This window comes from Ornithorhynchus anatinus, chromosome 17 (genome assembly GCF_004115215.2).
Source record: "Ornithorhynchus anatinus isolate Pmale09 chromosome 17, mOrnAna1.pri.v4, whole genome shotgun sequence".
Taxonomy (NCBI): Eukaryota; Metazoa; Chordata; class Mammalia; order Monotremata; family Ornithorhynchidae; genus Ornithorhynchus; species Ornithorhynchus anatinus.
This window is the reverse complement of record NC_041744.1, coordinates 9319672-9334852: the sequence shown is the minus strand read 5'-3', so window position 1 is coordinate 9334852 and position 15181 is coordinate 9319672. Positions and strand designations below refer to the sequence as shown.

At 56.1% G+C, this 15181-nt stretch overlaps 2 protein-coding genes across 2 annotated transcripts; both read right to left on the bottom strand.

Moving 5' to 3' along the window:
• Window positions 1-3617: 3617 nt before the first annotated feature.
• LOC114817887 (protein KIAA0100-like) lies at window positions 3618-5572 on the bottom strand. Its single transcript, XM_029082500.2, has 4 exons — window positions 5485-5572; window positions 4462-4592; window positions 4101-4149; window positions 3618-3819 (listed from the first exon to the last, which is right to left on the bottom strand). Exons 1-4 carry the CDS (start codon window positions 5550-5552, stop codon window positions 3618-3620), a joined length of 450 nt encoding a protein of 149 aa, XP_028938333.1. The 5' UTR covers window positions 5553-5572.
• A 3733-nt stretch (window positions 5573-9305) lies between these two features.
• Window positions 9306-15014, bottom strand: SDF2 (stromal cell derived factor 2). Its single transcript, XM_029082836.2, has 3 exons — window positions 14642-15014; window positions 11240-11436; window positions 9306-10132 (listed from the first exon to the last, which is right to left on the bottom strand). The coding sequence occupies exons 1-3, from the start codon at window positions 14844-14846 to the stop codon at window positions 9845-9847; spliced, it is 690 nt and encodes a 229-aa protein (XP_028938669.1). The 5' UTR covers window positions 14847-15014; the 3' UTR covers window positions 9306-9844.
• Window positions 15015-15181: the final 167 nt, after the last annotated feature.

Genomic DNA, 15181 nt, shown 5'->3' with positions numbered 1-15181 from the left:
CCCGGTAAACGCTCAGGAAAATACGATCCAGTGAATGAAAGAGGGAAGCTGGGGGTCTCGACCAGTGGGGCTTCGACTTCCTTCATTCCATCCTCTGCTCTCCAAGCAGGGCCAACTTGAAATGTGGGAGAGAGCTGATGTTCCCACTCCTTCCCTCTTCAGGGTCTTACCCAGGGAGATGGAATTGAAACCTAAGGCAAAGGGTGGCGTGTCCCCAAGCTGCACAGATATGTTGACGTTGGAGATGGAGGTGCTGAGGATGATGGGAGCCAGGATCTGGGGGAAGTTCCTGCAGAGAGAGAAGAATAACTCATATTCTACGGGATCGACTCCTACGTCCCGAGACGCCCGTCCCCAGCCTTCGCCGCCCCCAGAGGCTACGTTTTGCTGGGGATCCTCAAGGAGGTGTTAAGGATAGCGGACAAAGGGTCTAGAAACCATAAAACTCTGACGGTCCCACCTGGCCCCGGCCCGGGACCGGCGAGGGGAAGGTGGGCCTGGCCGCTGGCTCTCCAGCGCCAGCATGTTCAGCCAGTGGGAGAACTCCTGGTGCCGGTAGTGGATGATGCAGGTATTGAGAACCACAGCAGCCGAGAGGTCAATGGTGGTCACCTGGAGGAGGGAAGGGGAATGGGGCAGAGGATGGAGGCGATTAGGGGGTCTGGACCGGAACTACTAAGCGCTAAGTTACTGTGCTTCGGCACACGGTAAGAGCTTAGAAAGCACGATTGAATGAACTCACCTGCACACTGGCCTTCGGGAGCTGAGGCAGACGATGCGCTGACGGCCTCTGAGACAGCAGAGTCCCTCTGAGGGAGACGGCGGCGACCGGTTGGAGAAAAAGAACAGGGTGAGGAGCTAGGGCGAGGGCAGTTTAGGCCAAAAGGCTAAAAATCCTCCCACCGACTCCACGGCAGGCTTCCCCTCGGGGTGGAGAATAGAGGTTCTTCCTCTTAGCTGCTTCCCCGACGAGCGACAGGCTCCGCTCCCCAGCCAGGCCCGCGCCTCGGGCTCTCCCTGGGGCCCCCCGACCTTGCCAAGTAGCAGCTCAGTGCTCATCTGCGCCATGTCGGTGTTCGGGGTGAAAGGCTGCGGAGGGCAGCTGCTCCTCGTCCCGCTGGAAACACAAACTGGCAGCAGCTTCAGGGTCCAGTTGAGGTGCCTGAGCCAGAGACAGAGCTGGGCTCAGAGGAATGTCGGCAACCGCTCCTGCTTGGCAGCCGAGCGGTGGAGGCCTGATCTTGGCTAATCCATGGTATTTATTGAGCCCGTTAGTGGGTGCGGACAACTCCTTACTAAGCGCTCGGGGCGGGTATAGTACAACACAGCTGGTAGATACGCTCCCCGCCCACAACGATCTTGCAGTCTAGAGGGGGAGACGGACGTTAATATTAAATAGCATATAATGTATAATTACAGGGCCGTACATACGCTAGCTGCATTCCCCAGCTGCTTGGCACTCAGCTCGGCAACCAGAGAGGCCCCCGTGAAACCGGCCCCCTCACCTTTTCTGGCTGTTCAATGGACAGTCACCACGCTCGTGTTTCTCCATCTCCACCTTCACCCGCCCCCGGGAGCTGAGTCAGGAGGTCCAGGCCGGGCAGAGTTGGTTCGGGCCAGGTCCTCGGCCACCCGCTGGAACAGAAAAGCGATGGCTGAAGAGCCCTCCTGCCGTGGGCACACTCCCAGCCACCCCGGTCCTTCCGTGTTCTACCCCGCTCCCCAAAACACCCCGCTAACTTATTATGGACAAACGGGGAGGGCGGCTGAGTTCTCCTAGCCTGGTAAATTCCTCCTACATCTGGACAGCTCCTTGAGGGCGAGATCGTATCCACCAACGCTATCGGCATGTCCATCAACCCGTACTTACCGAGCGCTTACGGTGTGCAGAATAATGTACTGAGGCACTCGGGAGAGTACAACACGAGCTCGTTGTGGGCACGAAGGTCACCCGTTGATGCGTCGTACTGTACGGTCCCAAGAGCTAGTACGGCGTTCTGGCATACAGTGAGCGATCAACAAATACAACTGACCGAAATGAACGACATAACGGAGCTGGTAGTGACGTTCCCGTCCGTGCCCACGTGAAACTTACATTCATTGTACACTCCCACTTAGTACAAGTGGCTCTGCACACAGTAAACACTCAATAAATACCACTGACTGACGCAGTCTGTCGTGGGGTTGTGGGGAAGTGGCAAGGTTAGGAAAAACCGGGATACGGCGGTGTCAACCTCATTTTCTAGAAGGGAACCTTATCTCGGCTCTTGGTGAGGCGGCCAGGGCCAGCTGTTGGCGCAACAGCTGGCTATGAAGGGCCTTCGTTGCAGTTCGGCATGGAGTGCCCACTACACCCAGAGTAATGGCTTTCAACCGTCGGTTGCTGAAGCCCACTTCCACACAGAGGTCCAGGGCCAGCGAGAGCTCTGCCAGGCAGGTGTCTCTCCTGCCAGACAGAGCGGTGACCAGGGCGTGGGAGCAGCGGAGGAGGAGGAAGGGCAACACCCAGGCCTCCCCCCGAAGCCCGTCGGCACGGCATCCCGAGACAGTAAACCAAACCTTGGTGGGACTATTAGGAAATTCATTTGAAGGGGTTGAGGAGGAGCAGCGCCCGGGTCCTGGAGAGCTGGCACAGGGTGCCGCCCCAGTCCGAGCCCCAGAAGGACCCGAAGGCCGGACGGCCCGCCACGCGCAGAGCCCTCACGGCCCACCAGGGAGGAGACCGACCACTTACCGACTGGCCGCTCTTCAGCACTTTGCTGTTGACCTGTGCTCAGGCTCACCTCGCAGTCCAGCCTGAGGAGGGGCGGGGGGTCAGAGCACTTGCTCTCCCCCGCCCCCCGTCCCCCAACCCTTCTGGCCCAGCTCCGCTTTCCAGAGAGGCAGAGGAGAATGACTTGGAGCAAGGAGCCCCCCCGTCGCTCAGTGACCCCAGATCCCCCCTGCTGGGACCGGGCCCCCGCACCTGGGTCTGACGTATCGTCATCAACAGTATTTATCGATGCGCTTACTTCGTGCCCAGCTCTGTACTAAGCGCTTGCTTGGGAGACAACATTACAGCAGAGTCGGTAGGACCCGTTCCCTGCCCACGGCGAGTTTGAACAATGCGGGGGGGTGGGGATTTTATTTGTTATTTAATGCAAGTAATATCAGTTTATAGTATAATTGGATAGCCAGGTACACGACACTGAACTCAAGCCCTCCCGTCCCTCCTCAGAGCAGAGGATTTGGGGACTCTCTGCCGGACAGGCTGGAGGTGGTCTCGGGACCCGCATTCTAACGGGGACCCACACCTACCACCCCCGCCTCTAAGCTAACTCACCTCTTACCCATCGCTATCTAGCAGAAGCGGCTCCGGCCTGATTTGGATGGTGCCACAGGGACTCTGAAGTGGCCACGTTGAACGGACTCATGGACGCTTGACAGAGTCCACGTGGTATGGATGAACAGTGGAGGGAGGAGCTAATATGAGCTGGCCTGCCGAATGGCAGTACACATTCCATTTCTCCTTTTTGGATCTGGGTAGGAGAGGTTAGGGAGTGCCAGGCACCCCTCACCTTAGCGCTAGGGGGGGCACAGTGGCAACGGGAAACCATCGGCGGGACGGGGGGGTTGTTTCATGCTGAGAAGGGGAAACGGTAAGGCGATACAGACATGGGGTATCCTACACTCTGACAGACGGATCTCTCAGGCAGGACGGGCTGAGGGGTAGGTTCCCTGGGAACCCCGCCGCTGCCCCGGCGAAGGGGCGGACACGCCGGGTACATTTCTGCAGGTCGGTTCGGATTCGCACTTCTCCAAAGCACATGCACATAGTGCCTTGCTCCCAGAGGAGAGAGCGGTCACTGGCCCCGCTCCCCTATCCAGGAGGATGACCCACCCCCCGCCCTCTTCACCCCTCGGGGGCAAGGGTGAGCCCAGTGAGTCGGTCGGCCGACGGCCGCCACCTCTTCTGCCTTACCCAGGGCATGCCTTGTAGGCCAATCTAACGCCTAGCGCAAGACGGGAGAGAAGCAATGAGTGGAGAGAATCTGCTTCACACCCTCCCGCGCCAGAACCTCTCACGCAAGAAACAAAGGGGTGGGGAGTGAGGTACTCACGGCAACTCATGGCTCAAGAGCTTGCTGGAAATCCACACGCTGTCGACCTTCCTAGAAGGGCACAAGAGGGGCCTTTGTGAAGTGACCCTGGCGGGGGAGGCACATATGCAGGTGCGCGACAGGGTCAGGCGGGCACTCCGGGGGCGGGAGATAGGGAGAGTGGGAAATTCACTCATTGTTCATTTCGATCGTACTGGACCGAGCGTTTACTGTGTGCAGAGCGCTTGGAAAGTATCGGTTCAGCAATAAGGAGAACTTCCCCTAGGCCAGGGCTACGGAATGGCCCGGGGGATCAGAGGAGGATCCAACCGGCGAGGGTGCCCGGAGGGCGGGGGTGGGACGGGGCCACCCTAAGGACCCACCACCGTCTGCCGGTGTCGCTGGAACTTGAGGCTGACATTCTGGATCCAGAAAAAGCCGAAGGAGCCGATCTTCAGGTCCGCCTGCAGCTTCCGCTGGCACCACCCGGTAGCTAACCGGACCACCAGCCACCTGCCGGGACAGCCCGCTGAGCTTCCGCAGTCCCTCCAAAGGGCACGGGAGAGTGGGCCGGGGGTCCGGGGCTGAGCGCCCTCGAGGACAACCCTCACCCCACTCCTCCGGGCCGGGACCCTTCACCCCGCTCTCCCCTCGGTGTCCGGCCTCAACTCCTGTGCCCGGGGGTGCAGGGCGGCGGCCGGTTTAGGGCTCCCCGTGCCCCTCCGGACCTCGCCTCGGGGTCACCCAGAAGGGAAATCGACACCCAAACCACTCTGTCACGAGGATGACCTCCGGGAGAGGGCAATCCGCCACTCTGGAAGTCGGAGAGCACCCCGTCGGGCTCCACCGGCCCGCTCGGTGCCCCGACCCCGGGGGGAGACGCAGGGTGCCCGGGCCCAAACCGGGGGCCTCGATGCCAGGCTTGGCCCGGGCCCAAGCCACCCGCCCCGGGCCAGGGAGGCAGTGGGGGGCATTAGCCCCAGACGCCCCGAGGTCGGGGGGAGGGATTCATTCATTCAAGAGCATCAGTTGAGCGCCCGTCTATCGTGCAGGGCACCGTACTAAGGCGCTGGGAATCGGGCCACAGAGACCAGCCCTTGCCCCACGACGGGGCTCGGGGTCTAACGGGGGGACGGAGGGACAAAACAAGACACCATCGGGACGATAAATACAATGAAGGGATGGGCACCTTATTAAAAAAAATAATGGGATGGGGGGGCTGGGGCCACGTGTCCCCAACCTCCCCTCTTCGGGCGCGCGCCCCCTCCTCAGGCCCTCCCCCTCGCCTCGCGCGCCCCCGCCCCCCCCCCCCCGCGCGCGCCGTCAGCCCCTCCCCCCGCCCCCGCGTGCGCGCGCCCCGGGCGGGTGGTCGGGCGGGCGGTCGGGCGGGCGTCCGTCCTCTCACCGGCCCAGGAAGAGGGCGCCCAGGGCGGCCAGCAAGAGGGCCAGGAGGGCGGCCAAGAGCAGCGGCATGGCGGCGGCGGCGCCGCCCCCCCCGGCCCGGGCCCGGGCCCGGGCCCCCGCCGGCTCGGTGCCGCCTCCAGAGGCCGGGGCAGGGGCCGGGGCCGGGGCCGGGCCGGGAGCGGGGCAGGGGCCGGGGCAGGGGCCGGGGCAGGGGCCCAACAGCCGCCCTGGCGGACGTGCGCGCGCGCGCCGCCCAGACCCCGCCCCCAACAGTCGCTTGCGCCGAGTCAGACGCTTCTGCTCGCTCCCCCTCCTCTCCCTCCTCCCTCTCAACCTCATCTCTCCTCCTCCTCCTCCCGCTCAGCCTCATCTCGTCCTGCTCAGCCCTCCTCTTCCTCCTCCCCTTCAGCCCGCCTCTTCCTCCTTCGCCTCAGCCCTCCTCCCTCTCAACTTCCATCCTTCCCCCTCCTCCCTCCTCCTCCGCCTTCCTCCCCTCCTCCTTCCCCTCAGCCTCATCTCCTCCTCCTCTTCAGCCCTCCTCCTCCTTCCCCTCAGCCCTCCTCCCTCTCAACTTCCATCCTCCCCCTCAGTCCTCCTCCTCCTTCCTCTCTCCTCCTTCCCCTCAGCCCTCCTCCTCCTCAGTCTTCCCCCTCCTCCTCCCCCTCAGCCCTCCTCCTCCTCTTTCCATTCAACCCCCATCCTCCCCCTCAGCCCTCCCGAGCCCTCCTCCTCCTCCTCCCCCTCAGCCCTTTTCTCCTCCTCAGCCCTCCTCCTCCTCCTTCCTTTCAATCCCCATCTTCCCCCTCAGCCCTCCTCCTCCTCAGCCCTCTTCCTCCTCAGCCCTCAACCTCATCTCTTCCTCCTCAGCCTCCCGCCTCCCCTTCAGCCCTCTTCCTCCTCAGCCCCAAAATAACAATAATGTTGGTATTTGTTAAGCGCTATGTGGCAAGCACTGTTCTAAGCGCCGGGGGAGATACAAGGTCATCAGGTTGTCCCACGTGGGGCTCCCCGTCTTCATCCCCATTTTACAGAGGAAGTAACTCAGAGAAGTGAAGTGACTTGCCCACAGTCACACAGCTGACGGAGCCAGGATTCGAACCCATGACCTCTGACTCCCAAGCTCGGGCTCTTTCCACTGAGCCAAGCTACTCTTCTTCAGCACTCCTCAGGCCCCTCCTCAGTGCCTGGTCTAGTTAGACCAGAATATAATAATAATAATGTTGGTATTTGTTAAGCTCTTACTATGTGCAGAGCACTGTTCTAAGCGCTGGGATAGACACGGGGGAATCAGGTTGTCCCACATGAGGCTCACAGTTAATCCCCATTTTAATAATAATGTTATTTGTTAAGCGCTTACTATGGGCAGAGCACTGTTCTAAGCACTGGGGTAGATACAGGTAATCAGGTTGTCCCACATGAGGCTCACAGTTAATCCCCATTTTACAGATGAGGTAACTGAGGCACAGAGAAGTGAAGTGACTTGCCCACAGTCACACAGCTGATAGAGCTGGGATTCGAACCCATGACCTCAGACTCCCAAGCCCGGGCTCTTTCCACTGAGCCACACTGCTGCTCTTTGACACCGCTCAGGCCCCTCCGAAGTGCTTGGGCTACTTAGACCAGAATATGAGGAGTAAGGCTGAGAATAGGGTTAAACATTTTCTGGTCTGCTCCTGGAGGGGTTCCTTCTTTGCTCTGTTTCTCAGGATAAAGGGAACAGGAAATGACAAGCTCTTATCTCATTCTCAGGGAGTGGCAAGTGATATCACCCCTATACTCCTTCACCGGGCTCAAGCCCCAACGAGTCAGAGGCAAAAATGAAGAAAAGGCGAGTGCCCATCCTTTTTCAAGCACATTTCAATCGGTTGTATTTACCGAGTGCTCACTGTATGCAGAGCACTGTACTGAGTTCATGAGAGAGTACAACAGAGCGGACATCCCCCGCTCACAACGAGCTTGTGGTCTTTTTCCTTCCAAGTTCAAGGGAGATTTTGAATTTCAGGATATTTTCTGCTGTTTTTCCACTTAAAGGCTATTCCCTTTCACTTCTCACCCCTCCTGAAGGTGATCCTCAATTAGATGCCCCTTCCTCTTCTCCCTTTGCCATCTCCCCCTCAGAGCCCTACAATATTGCAGCTTCTTGGTTTCAATTTTCCTCAGTTTATCTGCCCCAAAACTGCTTCTCCATCATCAATAATAGTATTTATGGGATGCCCACTCCACTTTTTTTCTCTCCACTCCAGCCAGATATTTTCTTCTTACTGCTTTGTTTCCCCTTTAGGATAACCAGACCATCCACCCCAACCCTCCCCTTTTTCTGTCCCTGTCTGGTCTATGTCATCTCAATTCACACTCTAACCCCTCCTACTTTCGACCTGAATGACTGATAATCTACAATATTTACTTCCTGTCACTTTGCTTTCCGTGAATCCTCCTGAAAATCATTCTTCAAGAGTTCAATCTCTACTCCTTTAATTTATGCCTTTCCCCAAATCCTGGTAGTAAAATTACCTCCCTCAGCAATTACCCCTACTCTCTTCTTTGATGGTGCTCTTAATTTTCAGGCTCCTTTGCCTCAAGTTTTCTTCATCTCTTCTTGTTCCCCTCCCTAAGGCCCATTTTCAGACAAGCTCTTGGGTTTCCATCTCCCACACCACCCTGACTGCTCAGAGCGCTACTGCTTTTAACTTCTTCTCCAGACTGACATCATTCCAAAAGCCTTTCCCTCTCTAACCATCCCTAGGTCTGGATGAGAGGGGCTGCAGCTTCAAAACAGTGTTGGATTGACAGGGTCTTGGGACCAGAAGAGAAAATGTGGCAAAGAGGATCTGAGGAGCATAAATTCCTTTACTCCCACCATGCCACCTTTCTTCTAACTCTGAAACAGAGCCATGTTCCAAACCACTTCACAGATGTTAACCACAAAAGAAAAATATAGAACAGAAGCAGCATGGCCTAGTGGATAGAGCACAGAAGGACCTGGGTTCTAATCCCAGCTCCGCCATTTGTCTGCTGTGTGATCTTGACTAAGTCACTTAACTTCCCTTTGCTTCAGTTTCCTCTTCTGTAAAATGAGGATTAAGACTGTGAGCCTCATGTGGGACAGGGACTGTGTCCATCGCAATTAGCTTGTCTTTACTTCAGGGCCTACTATAGTGCCTGGCACATAGTAAGTGCTTAACAAATATCATTTAAAAAAGAAAAATGAAAGCCACTTAAGGCTAAAGCATCCATGCTGTCCTCTAGAACATCAGCAGGTGATAGCACTGTTGTCCCCGATCCCCAAATCCTGGACTTGGCAGGCTCAAGAAGTGTGAGGTGAGGTGAGCTCAATTCTATCTGTTGCCAAACTGTACATTCCAAGCACTTAGTACAGTGCTCTGCACATAGTAAGCGCTCAATAAATACAATTGAATGAATGAGCTGAGGACAGAAGGTTGACCCTTTCTTTGCTTTTGGTAGAGAAGTCTGTTCTCCCCCTCCGGGAAAAATGGCACCGGTTTAGACCGGGGGGCAATCTCTGACCACTTGGCTTTTCCCTCCCCCATCCCAATTTCCCAGACCTCCCAGGTGGTCACTTTACCAGACCCATAAGAGGTCTTTCATCGATTATACTTCAATCAGGTTGATTGGTACTCCGATGCCAGGTGAAGGGGAGAGGGGTGAGGCTCAAAAGCCTTCTTCTGCATCCCGGTCGAGTCAACCGCTGAACACCTCCCCGCAAATCTTGAGTCCCATTATTATACGGGTATTTATGAAGTTCACTGGTATAGATACAAGATAAGACAAAGAAGTCCAATAGCAGAAAAGCGACAAAACGACTGAGGATAATCAAATTATTTTATTGCCGTAAGCCAAAAACTGCTCCCAGGAGGACACAGAGAGCAGATAATCAGTGCTCTGGAGCAAGACCCCCGCAAGTGAACCACCAAGGGCAGCTCCCAAGTGAAGTGAAAACCCCAACTAGAATGGCCCCCTTCCAGTTCCTCAGGTGCCTCCCTTCTTTTTCCCCAGATGACACCCTTTGGGCTGAAGAGAGAGTTCATTCCTCCTCTAACGAAGACCTTTACGAGATAAAGTCCAATGAGGTAGGTGCAGATGTTCTCAAGGCCTCGCCCAAATGCTTAGTGCAGTGCCCTGCACACAGTAAGCGTTCAAATAAATACAACCGATTAAGGCCCCGGTAGTGGGATCCCAGAGGCTGACTCTACCTTCCCCTCTTCGTGGGGAGGCTAGAATGGGGAGCCGGAAGGTGGGGGGCTGCCGTGGGGAGAGCCCGCAGGCGAAGAGTCCAAAAACCAGGGGGAAGGGAGCGAAACACTGTGCGGTGAAGGGAAGGGAGCCCGACGGCTCAAGAGCCGTCACAGTTCGGCGTGATGGACTCCAGTCCTCAGCAGCTCACCGGGCTTCATGAAGATGCCCTCCATGGCTTTCCAGTAGTTGTTCTGGCTGGGCTGGGTCATGCCGTGCACCTCTTTCTGGCCACTGATGGGTCGGCCGTACTGCTCTCCGGTGACGGACAGTAAGACTTCGGTGGAAGAATGCTTGAAGCGCACCTCGCCGTCTCGCACCCAGTGGGAGCCGCTGCATAAGACCGTCCAGTCGTCCAAGTAGTCCCCTTCACCCTCTTCCCCAAAGGCGCTCACCTCCTGCAACATCCAGCCGGGAAGGGAGCAGGGGGGAGAAGGAAAATGGCTTTAGCTGGAGGCTCTTTACGGGGAGGGCAAAGAAATGGCCGAGCAGGGAAACTGAACAAGGGACGCTCTAAAGACACTGCCAAAAAACGTCAAGTTCAGAGTGCTCTTTTTAAGACCAACCGCAGAAACACTATAAAGTTATTAAAAGCACAAAAATAGAAACTGCCCCGCAAAAAAGATTGAAGGGGGAGAGACGGGATTTAGCATATGTGAGGAATGGCTTCATCTTCCCTTGCCACCAGTACTATGCTAGGGAGCATAGAAAGACTACAAAGAAATGGCTCCTGCTCTTTGAGAGTCCAGAGTTTAGAACGACAAGGTCGATGACTAGATTTCTATCTGGGTTTAGTTTGTTCTCATAATTCACTGGCCCTCGGAGAGGCCTTTGTATGTTTTTCCTCCAAACCACCCATTCCCTCTCCTCTCCACCCTCTCACACTGCATGCTCCCCAATCTCCCAACCTCTTCCGTTTTCCTTCGCGCCTCCCTTCCTGTTGAAAAGAGAATCAACATAGCCTCTGCCTTGCAATGAGCCAGATCAATGGTCTTTACTGAGCGCTTACTATGTACAAAGCACCATACTAAGCACATGCGAGAGTACAGGACAACGGAATTAGCATATGCATTCCCCGCCCATAACGAGCTTACCGTCTAGGAGGGGAGATACACATTGATATGACTAAATAATAAATAATTTAAAGGGATTAAAGGCTTTGGGGGTGGGGCGAATATCAGATGTTCAAAGGTCACGGATCCGAGGGTCAAGACGACGCAGAGGGGAGAGTGAACTGGGGGGAAGAGGGCTTAATCGGGGAAGGCCTTTTGGAGGAGATGTGCCCTTAATAATTTTTTGAAGGTGGAGAGAGTGGCGGGCTGGCGTCTATGGATGGGGAGGGAATTCCAGGCTAGGGGGAGGCCGTGGGAAAGGGGTCGGCGGCGAGATCGGGGCACAGTGAGGCAGTAAGTGGGCGGTAGAGGAGCGTACTGGGTGGGTTGGGTTGTAGAGGTGATCAGAGAGAAAGGAATCTGGCTGAATTCTGCACAGAGCTCTCACCTCACCTGGTTACCGGACAGAGGGGAGGTGAAGTGGTGGCTGTGGAGGTTGCGGCCGGTGTTAACGTGGGTGAGCCGGATGACCTGGCCGCATTTGACGGGGGTCCCCCTCTCGCACACGGTGGAGGTCTTTCCCCGAACCCGCCAGTAACTGTTGCTGTCGTCCACGGCTGAGACCCCCGTCACCGACTGCTGGCCACTGCCTGAAGTCAAGACGCAAAAGAACTTGGTGTCAGGCCCGTCGACCCTCCCGCCAGGGCTACTGAGGCAGAACTGCACCCCCTGCCCTGACACCTCCCAACTGACAGAAGCCGGCTCCAAGAGTCGCTGAAAGACAGAGTCCTTTTCCTACAGTCTCTCCTCCTCCAGCCACCCCTCCTAATAAAAATAAGGGTGGTATTTGTAAGCACTTATTATACGCCAAGCGTCGTGCTAAGTGGTGGGGTAGATATTAAGGTAATTGTACCCAGCACCTGTCCCACAGGGGGCTCACAGTCTAAGGGAGAGGGAAGATGGGAATTTAATCTCCATTTTACAGATGAGGAAACTGAGGCAAAGAGAAGATAAGTGACTTGCCAAAGGCCCCAACCAGACAAGCGGCAGGGCTAGGATTAGAACCCAGGTCTTTCGACTCACTGTAGCTCAATCTCGTCGCCAATCCCCTGCCCTCCCTCAGGCCTGGAATTCCCTTCTCAATGAGACCCCCGCTCTCCCCACCTTCAGAGCGGCGTGGCGTGGTGGATAACGCACAGGCCTGGGAGCCAAAGGACCTGGGTTCTAATCCCAACTCTGCCACTTGCCTGCTATGTGACCCTGAGCATGTCGCTTAACTTCTCTGCAAACCTCTCAACTGCAAAATGGGGATTTAATATCCGGTCTCCCTCCTACTTTGACTCTGAGCCCCATGTGGGACTGAGTCTGGCCAGATTAACTTGTTTCTACCTCAGGGTTTATAACAGTCTTTGACCCATAGTAAACGCTTAAAAAATAAATCACCTCTCCTCCAAGAAGTCTTCCCCAACTAAGCTTTCAGTTCCCCTCTCCCTTCTGCCTTACCTACCCTTTGAAGATTTGGATATTCACCCCACCTTCAGCCCCACATCGCTTTCGGGATCAATTCATCATATCCGACTGCTTCCCGGGGATTAAGACTGGGAACCCCCACGTGGGACATTGGACTACATCCAACCTGATTATCTTGTATCCATCCTAGCTCCTAGTAAAGTGCTTAGGAATTAATAAGCGCTTAAATTCCAACAAAAAGTGCTGAGGGTGGGGTGAAGAAAGAGTGGAAAAGCAACACACTCAGTCAACGGTATTTATTGAGCATTATGTGAAGAGCCCTGGACTAAGTGCTTGGGAGAAAACACTCCCTCTTGTTCACATTCCCTATTCATTCAGTTGTGTTTATTGAACGCTTACCACGTGCAAAGAACTGTACTAAAAGCTTGGGAAAATCACAATAAACAGACACTTTCCCTGCCCGAAACGAGCTCACAGTCTAGAAGCAGAATAGTGTAGTGGACAGAGCCCGGGTCTGAGCGTCAGTAGGTTATGGCTTGTCTTGTTTTTGTTCGTCTGTCTCCCCTAATTAATAATAATAGCAATAATGTTGGTATTTGTTAAGCTCTTACTGTGTGCAGACTGTGAGCCCGTCACTGGGCAGAGATTGTCTCTCTCTGTTGCTGAATTGTCCATTCCAAGCGCTTAGTCCAGTGCTCTGCACATAGTAAGCGCTCAATAAATACTACTGAATGAGTGAATACTAACCATAGCTGCTAAGAGAAGCAGCGCGGCTCAGTGGCAAGAGCCCGGGCTTGGGAGTCTGAGGTCGTGGGTTCTAATAGCAATAATGTTGGTATTTGTTAAGCTCTTACTGTGTGCAGACTGTGAGCCCGTCACTGGGCAGAGATTGTCTCTCTCTGTTGCTGAATTGTCCATTCCAAGCGCTTAGTCCAGTGCTCTGCACATAGTAAGCGCTCAATAAATACTACTGAATGAGTGAATACTAACCATAGCTGCTAAGAGAAGCAGCGCGGCTCAGTGGCAAGAGCCCGGGCTTGGGAGTCTGAGGTCGTGGGTTCTAATAGCAATAATGTTGGTATTTGTTAAGTGCTTACCATGTGCAGAGCACTGTGCTAAGCGCTGGGGTAGTCACGGAGTAATCAGGCTGTCCCACATGAGGCTCATTCCAGCTGAGGTCACTGAGGCCCAGAGAAGTGATGTGTCTTGCCCACAGTCACCCAGCTGCCAAGTGGCAGAGCCGGAATTCGAACCCATGACACTTGTCCGCTCTGTGGCTTTGGCCAAGTCCCTTCTCTTCTCCGGGCCTCCGCGACCTCGTCTGTAAAATGGGGATGAAGACTGGGAGCCCTAGGTGGGACGGCCTGATGGCCCTGTGTCCACCCCAGTGCTTAGAATAATAATAATAATGTTGTTATTTGTTAAGCGCTTACTACGTGCGGGCACTGTTCTAAGCGCTGGGGGAGATCCAGGGTCATCGGGTTGTCCCACGTGAGGCTCCCAGTTCATCCCCATTTTCCAGCCGAGGTCACTGAGGCCCAGAGAAGTGAAGCGACTGGCCCGCACCCTACTTAAAACTCACCTCCTCCAAGAGGCCTTCCCAGATTGAGCTCCTCTTCTCCCTCTGCCACCCCCCCCTTCACCTCTCCGCAGCTAAACCCTCTTTTTCCCCTTTTCCCTCTGCTCCTCCCCCTCTCCCTTCCCATCCCCACAGCACTGTACTCGTCCGCTCAACTATATATATTTCCATTACCCTATTTATTTTGTTAATGAATCGTACATCGCCTCGATTCTATTGAGTTGCCATTGTTTTTACGAGATGTTCTTCCCCTCGACTCTATTTATCGCCATTGTTCTCGTCTGTCCGTCTCCCCCGATTAGACCGTAAGCCCGTCCAACGGCAGGGACCGTCTCTATCTGTTGCCGACTTGTTCATCCCAAGCGCTGAGTCCAGTGCTCTGCACCTAGTAAGCGCTCAATAAATACTATTGAATGAATGAATGAAAAGTGGCAGGGGCCGGGATTCGAACCCATGACCTCTGACTCCCAAGCCCGGGCTCTTAATAATAATAATAATAATGTTGGTATTTGTTAAGCGCTTACTATGTGCCGAGCACTGTTCTAAGCGCTGGGGTAGACATAGGGGAATCAGGTTGTCCCACGTGGGGCTCACAGTTTTCATCCCCATTTTACAGATGAGGGAACTGAGGCACAGAGAAGTTAAGTGACTTGCCCACAGTCACACAGCCGACAAGTGGCACAGCTGGGATTCGAACTCATGAGCCCTGACTCCAAAGCCCGTGCTCTTCCCACCGAGCCCCACGGTGAGGGCTTCGCCAACCCCGACGTTATTCTCATCGATCGTCCGGTTCCTCTTCTCCTTACCAGAGCCGTAGCGCACGTCGTGGGAGTGCAGCCGGACGTTGTGGCGCGGGTTGAGCAGCTTGACGACGGAGCCGCAGGTGACGACGGGCAGCTGGGTGGCGCCGGCCAGGCCCAGGAGGCCCCCGACGAGCAGCAGCAGCGGCGGCGGCGACGACGACAACGACGACGAGGCCGCCGCGGGGCAGGACCGGCCCGGCCGCCCCATCTCGGCGCAGGGCGGGGGAGGAAGAACCGGAAGCGCCGCCCGCCACCACCGAGACGAGGCGGCTAGAGGGGAAGGAGGCGGCGGACACTCTATGGTCCTCCGGGCGCCAGCCGCCGGACGACGACGACGACGAGGAGCCGGCCCTAGGGCGCTGCTTTGGGGCGGCCCGGAGGAGGCGGCCGCCGCGGAGCCAGCGGGCCCGGCGCCGGTGTGGGGCTCAGCCGGGGGCACGATTTGGGCCCGGGGTGGGGCTGGAGTGGCCCCGTGGCGGCGCCCCGGAAGTGACGTCAGACGCCGCCGCCGTGGCCTGCGTGCCGCCCCCCCCCCCCGCCCCG

Coding starts and splice junctions, on each gene's coding strand:
- LOC114817887 (XM_029082500.2), bottom strand. CDS start 5,552: ATGCCGCTGCTCTTGGCCGCCCTCCTGGCCCTCTTGCTGGCCGCCCTG. Junction 4,593..5,484: donor GGCGCCCTCTTCCTGGGCCG/GTGAGAGGACGG, acceptor CTGTCCCGGCAG/GTGGCTGGTGGTCCGGTTAG. Junction 4,150..4,461: donor GCGACACCGGCAGACGGTGG/TGGGTCCTTAGG, acceptor GCCCTTCTAGGA/AGGTCGACAGCGTGTGGATT.
- SDF2 (XM_029082836.2), bottom strand. CDS start 14,846: ATGGGGCGGCCGGGCCGGTCCTGCCCCGCGGCGGCCTCGTCGTCGTTG. Junction 11,437..14,641: donor CGACGTGCGCTACGGCTCTG/GTAAGGAGAAGA, acceptor TCTTGACTTCAG/GCAGTGGCCAGCAGTCGGTG. Junction 10,133..11,239: donor CCCCTCTGTCCGGTAACCAG/GTGAGGTGAGAG, acceptor TGGATGTTGCAG/GAGGTGAGCGCCTTTGGGGA.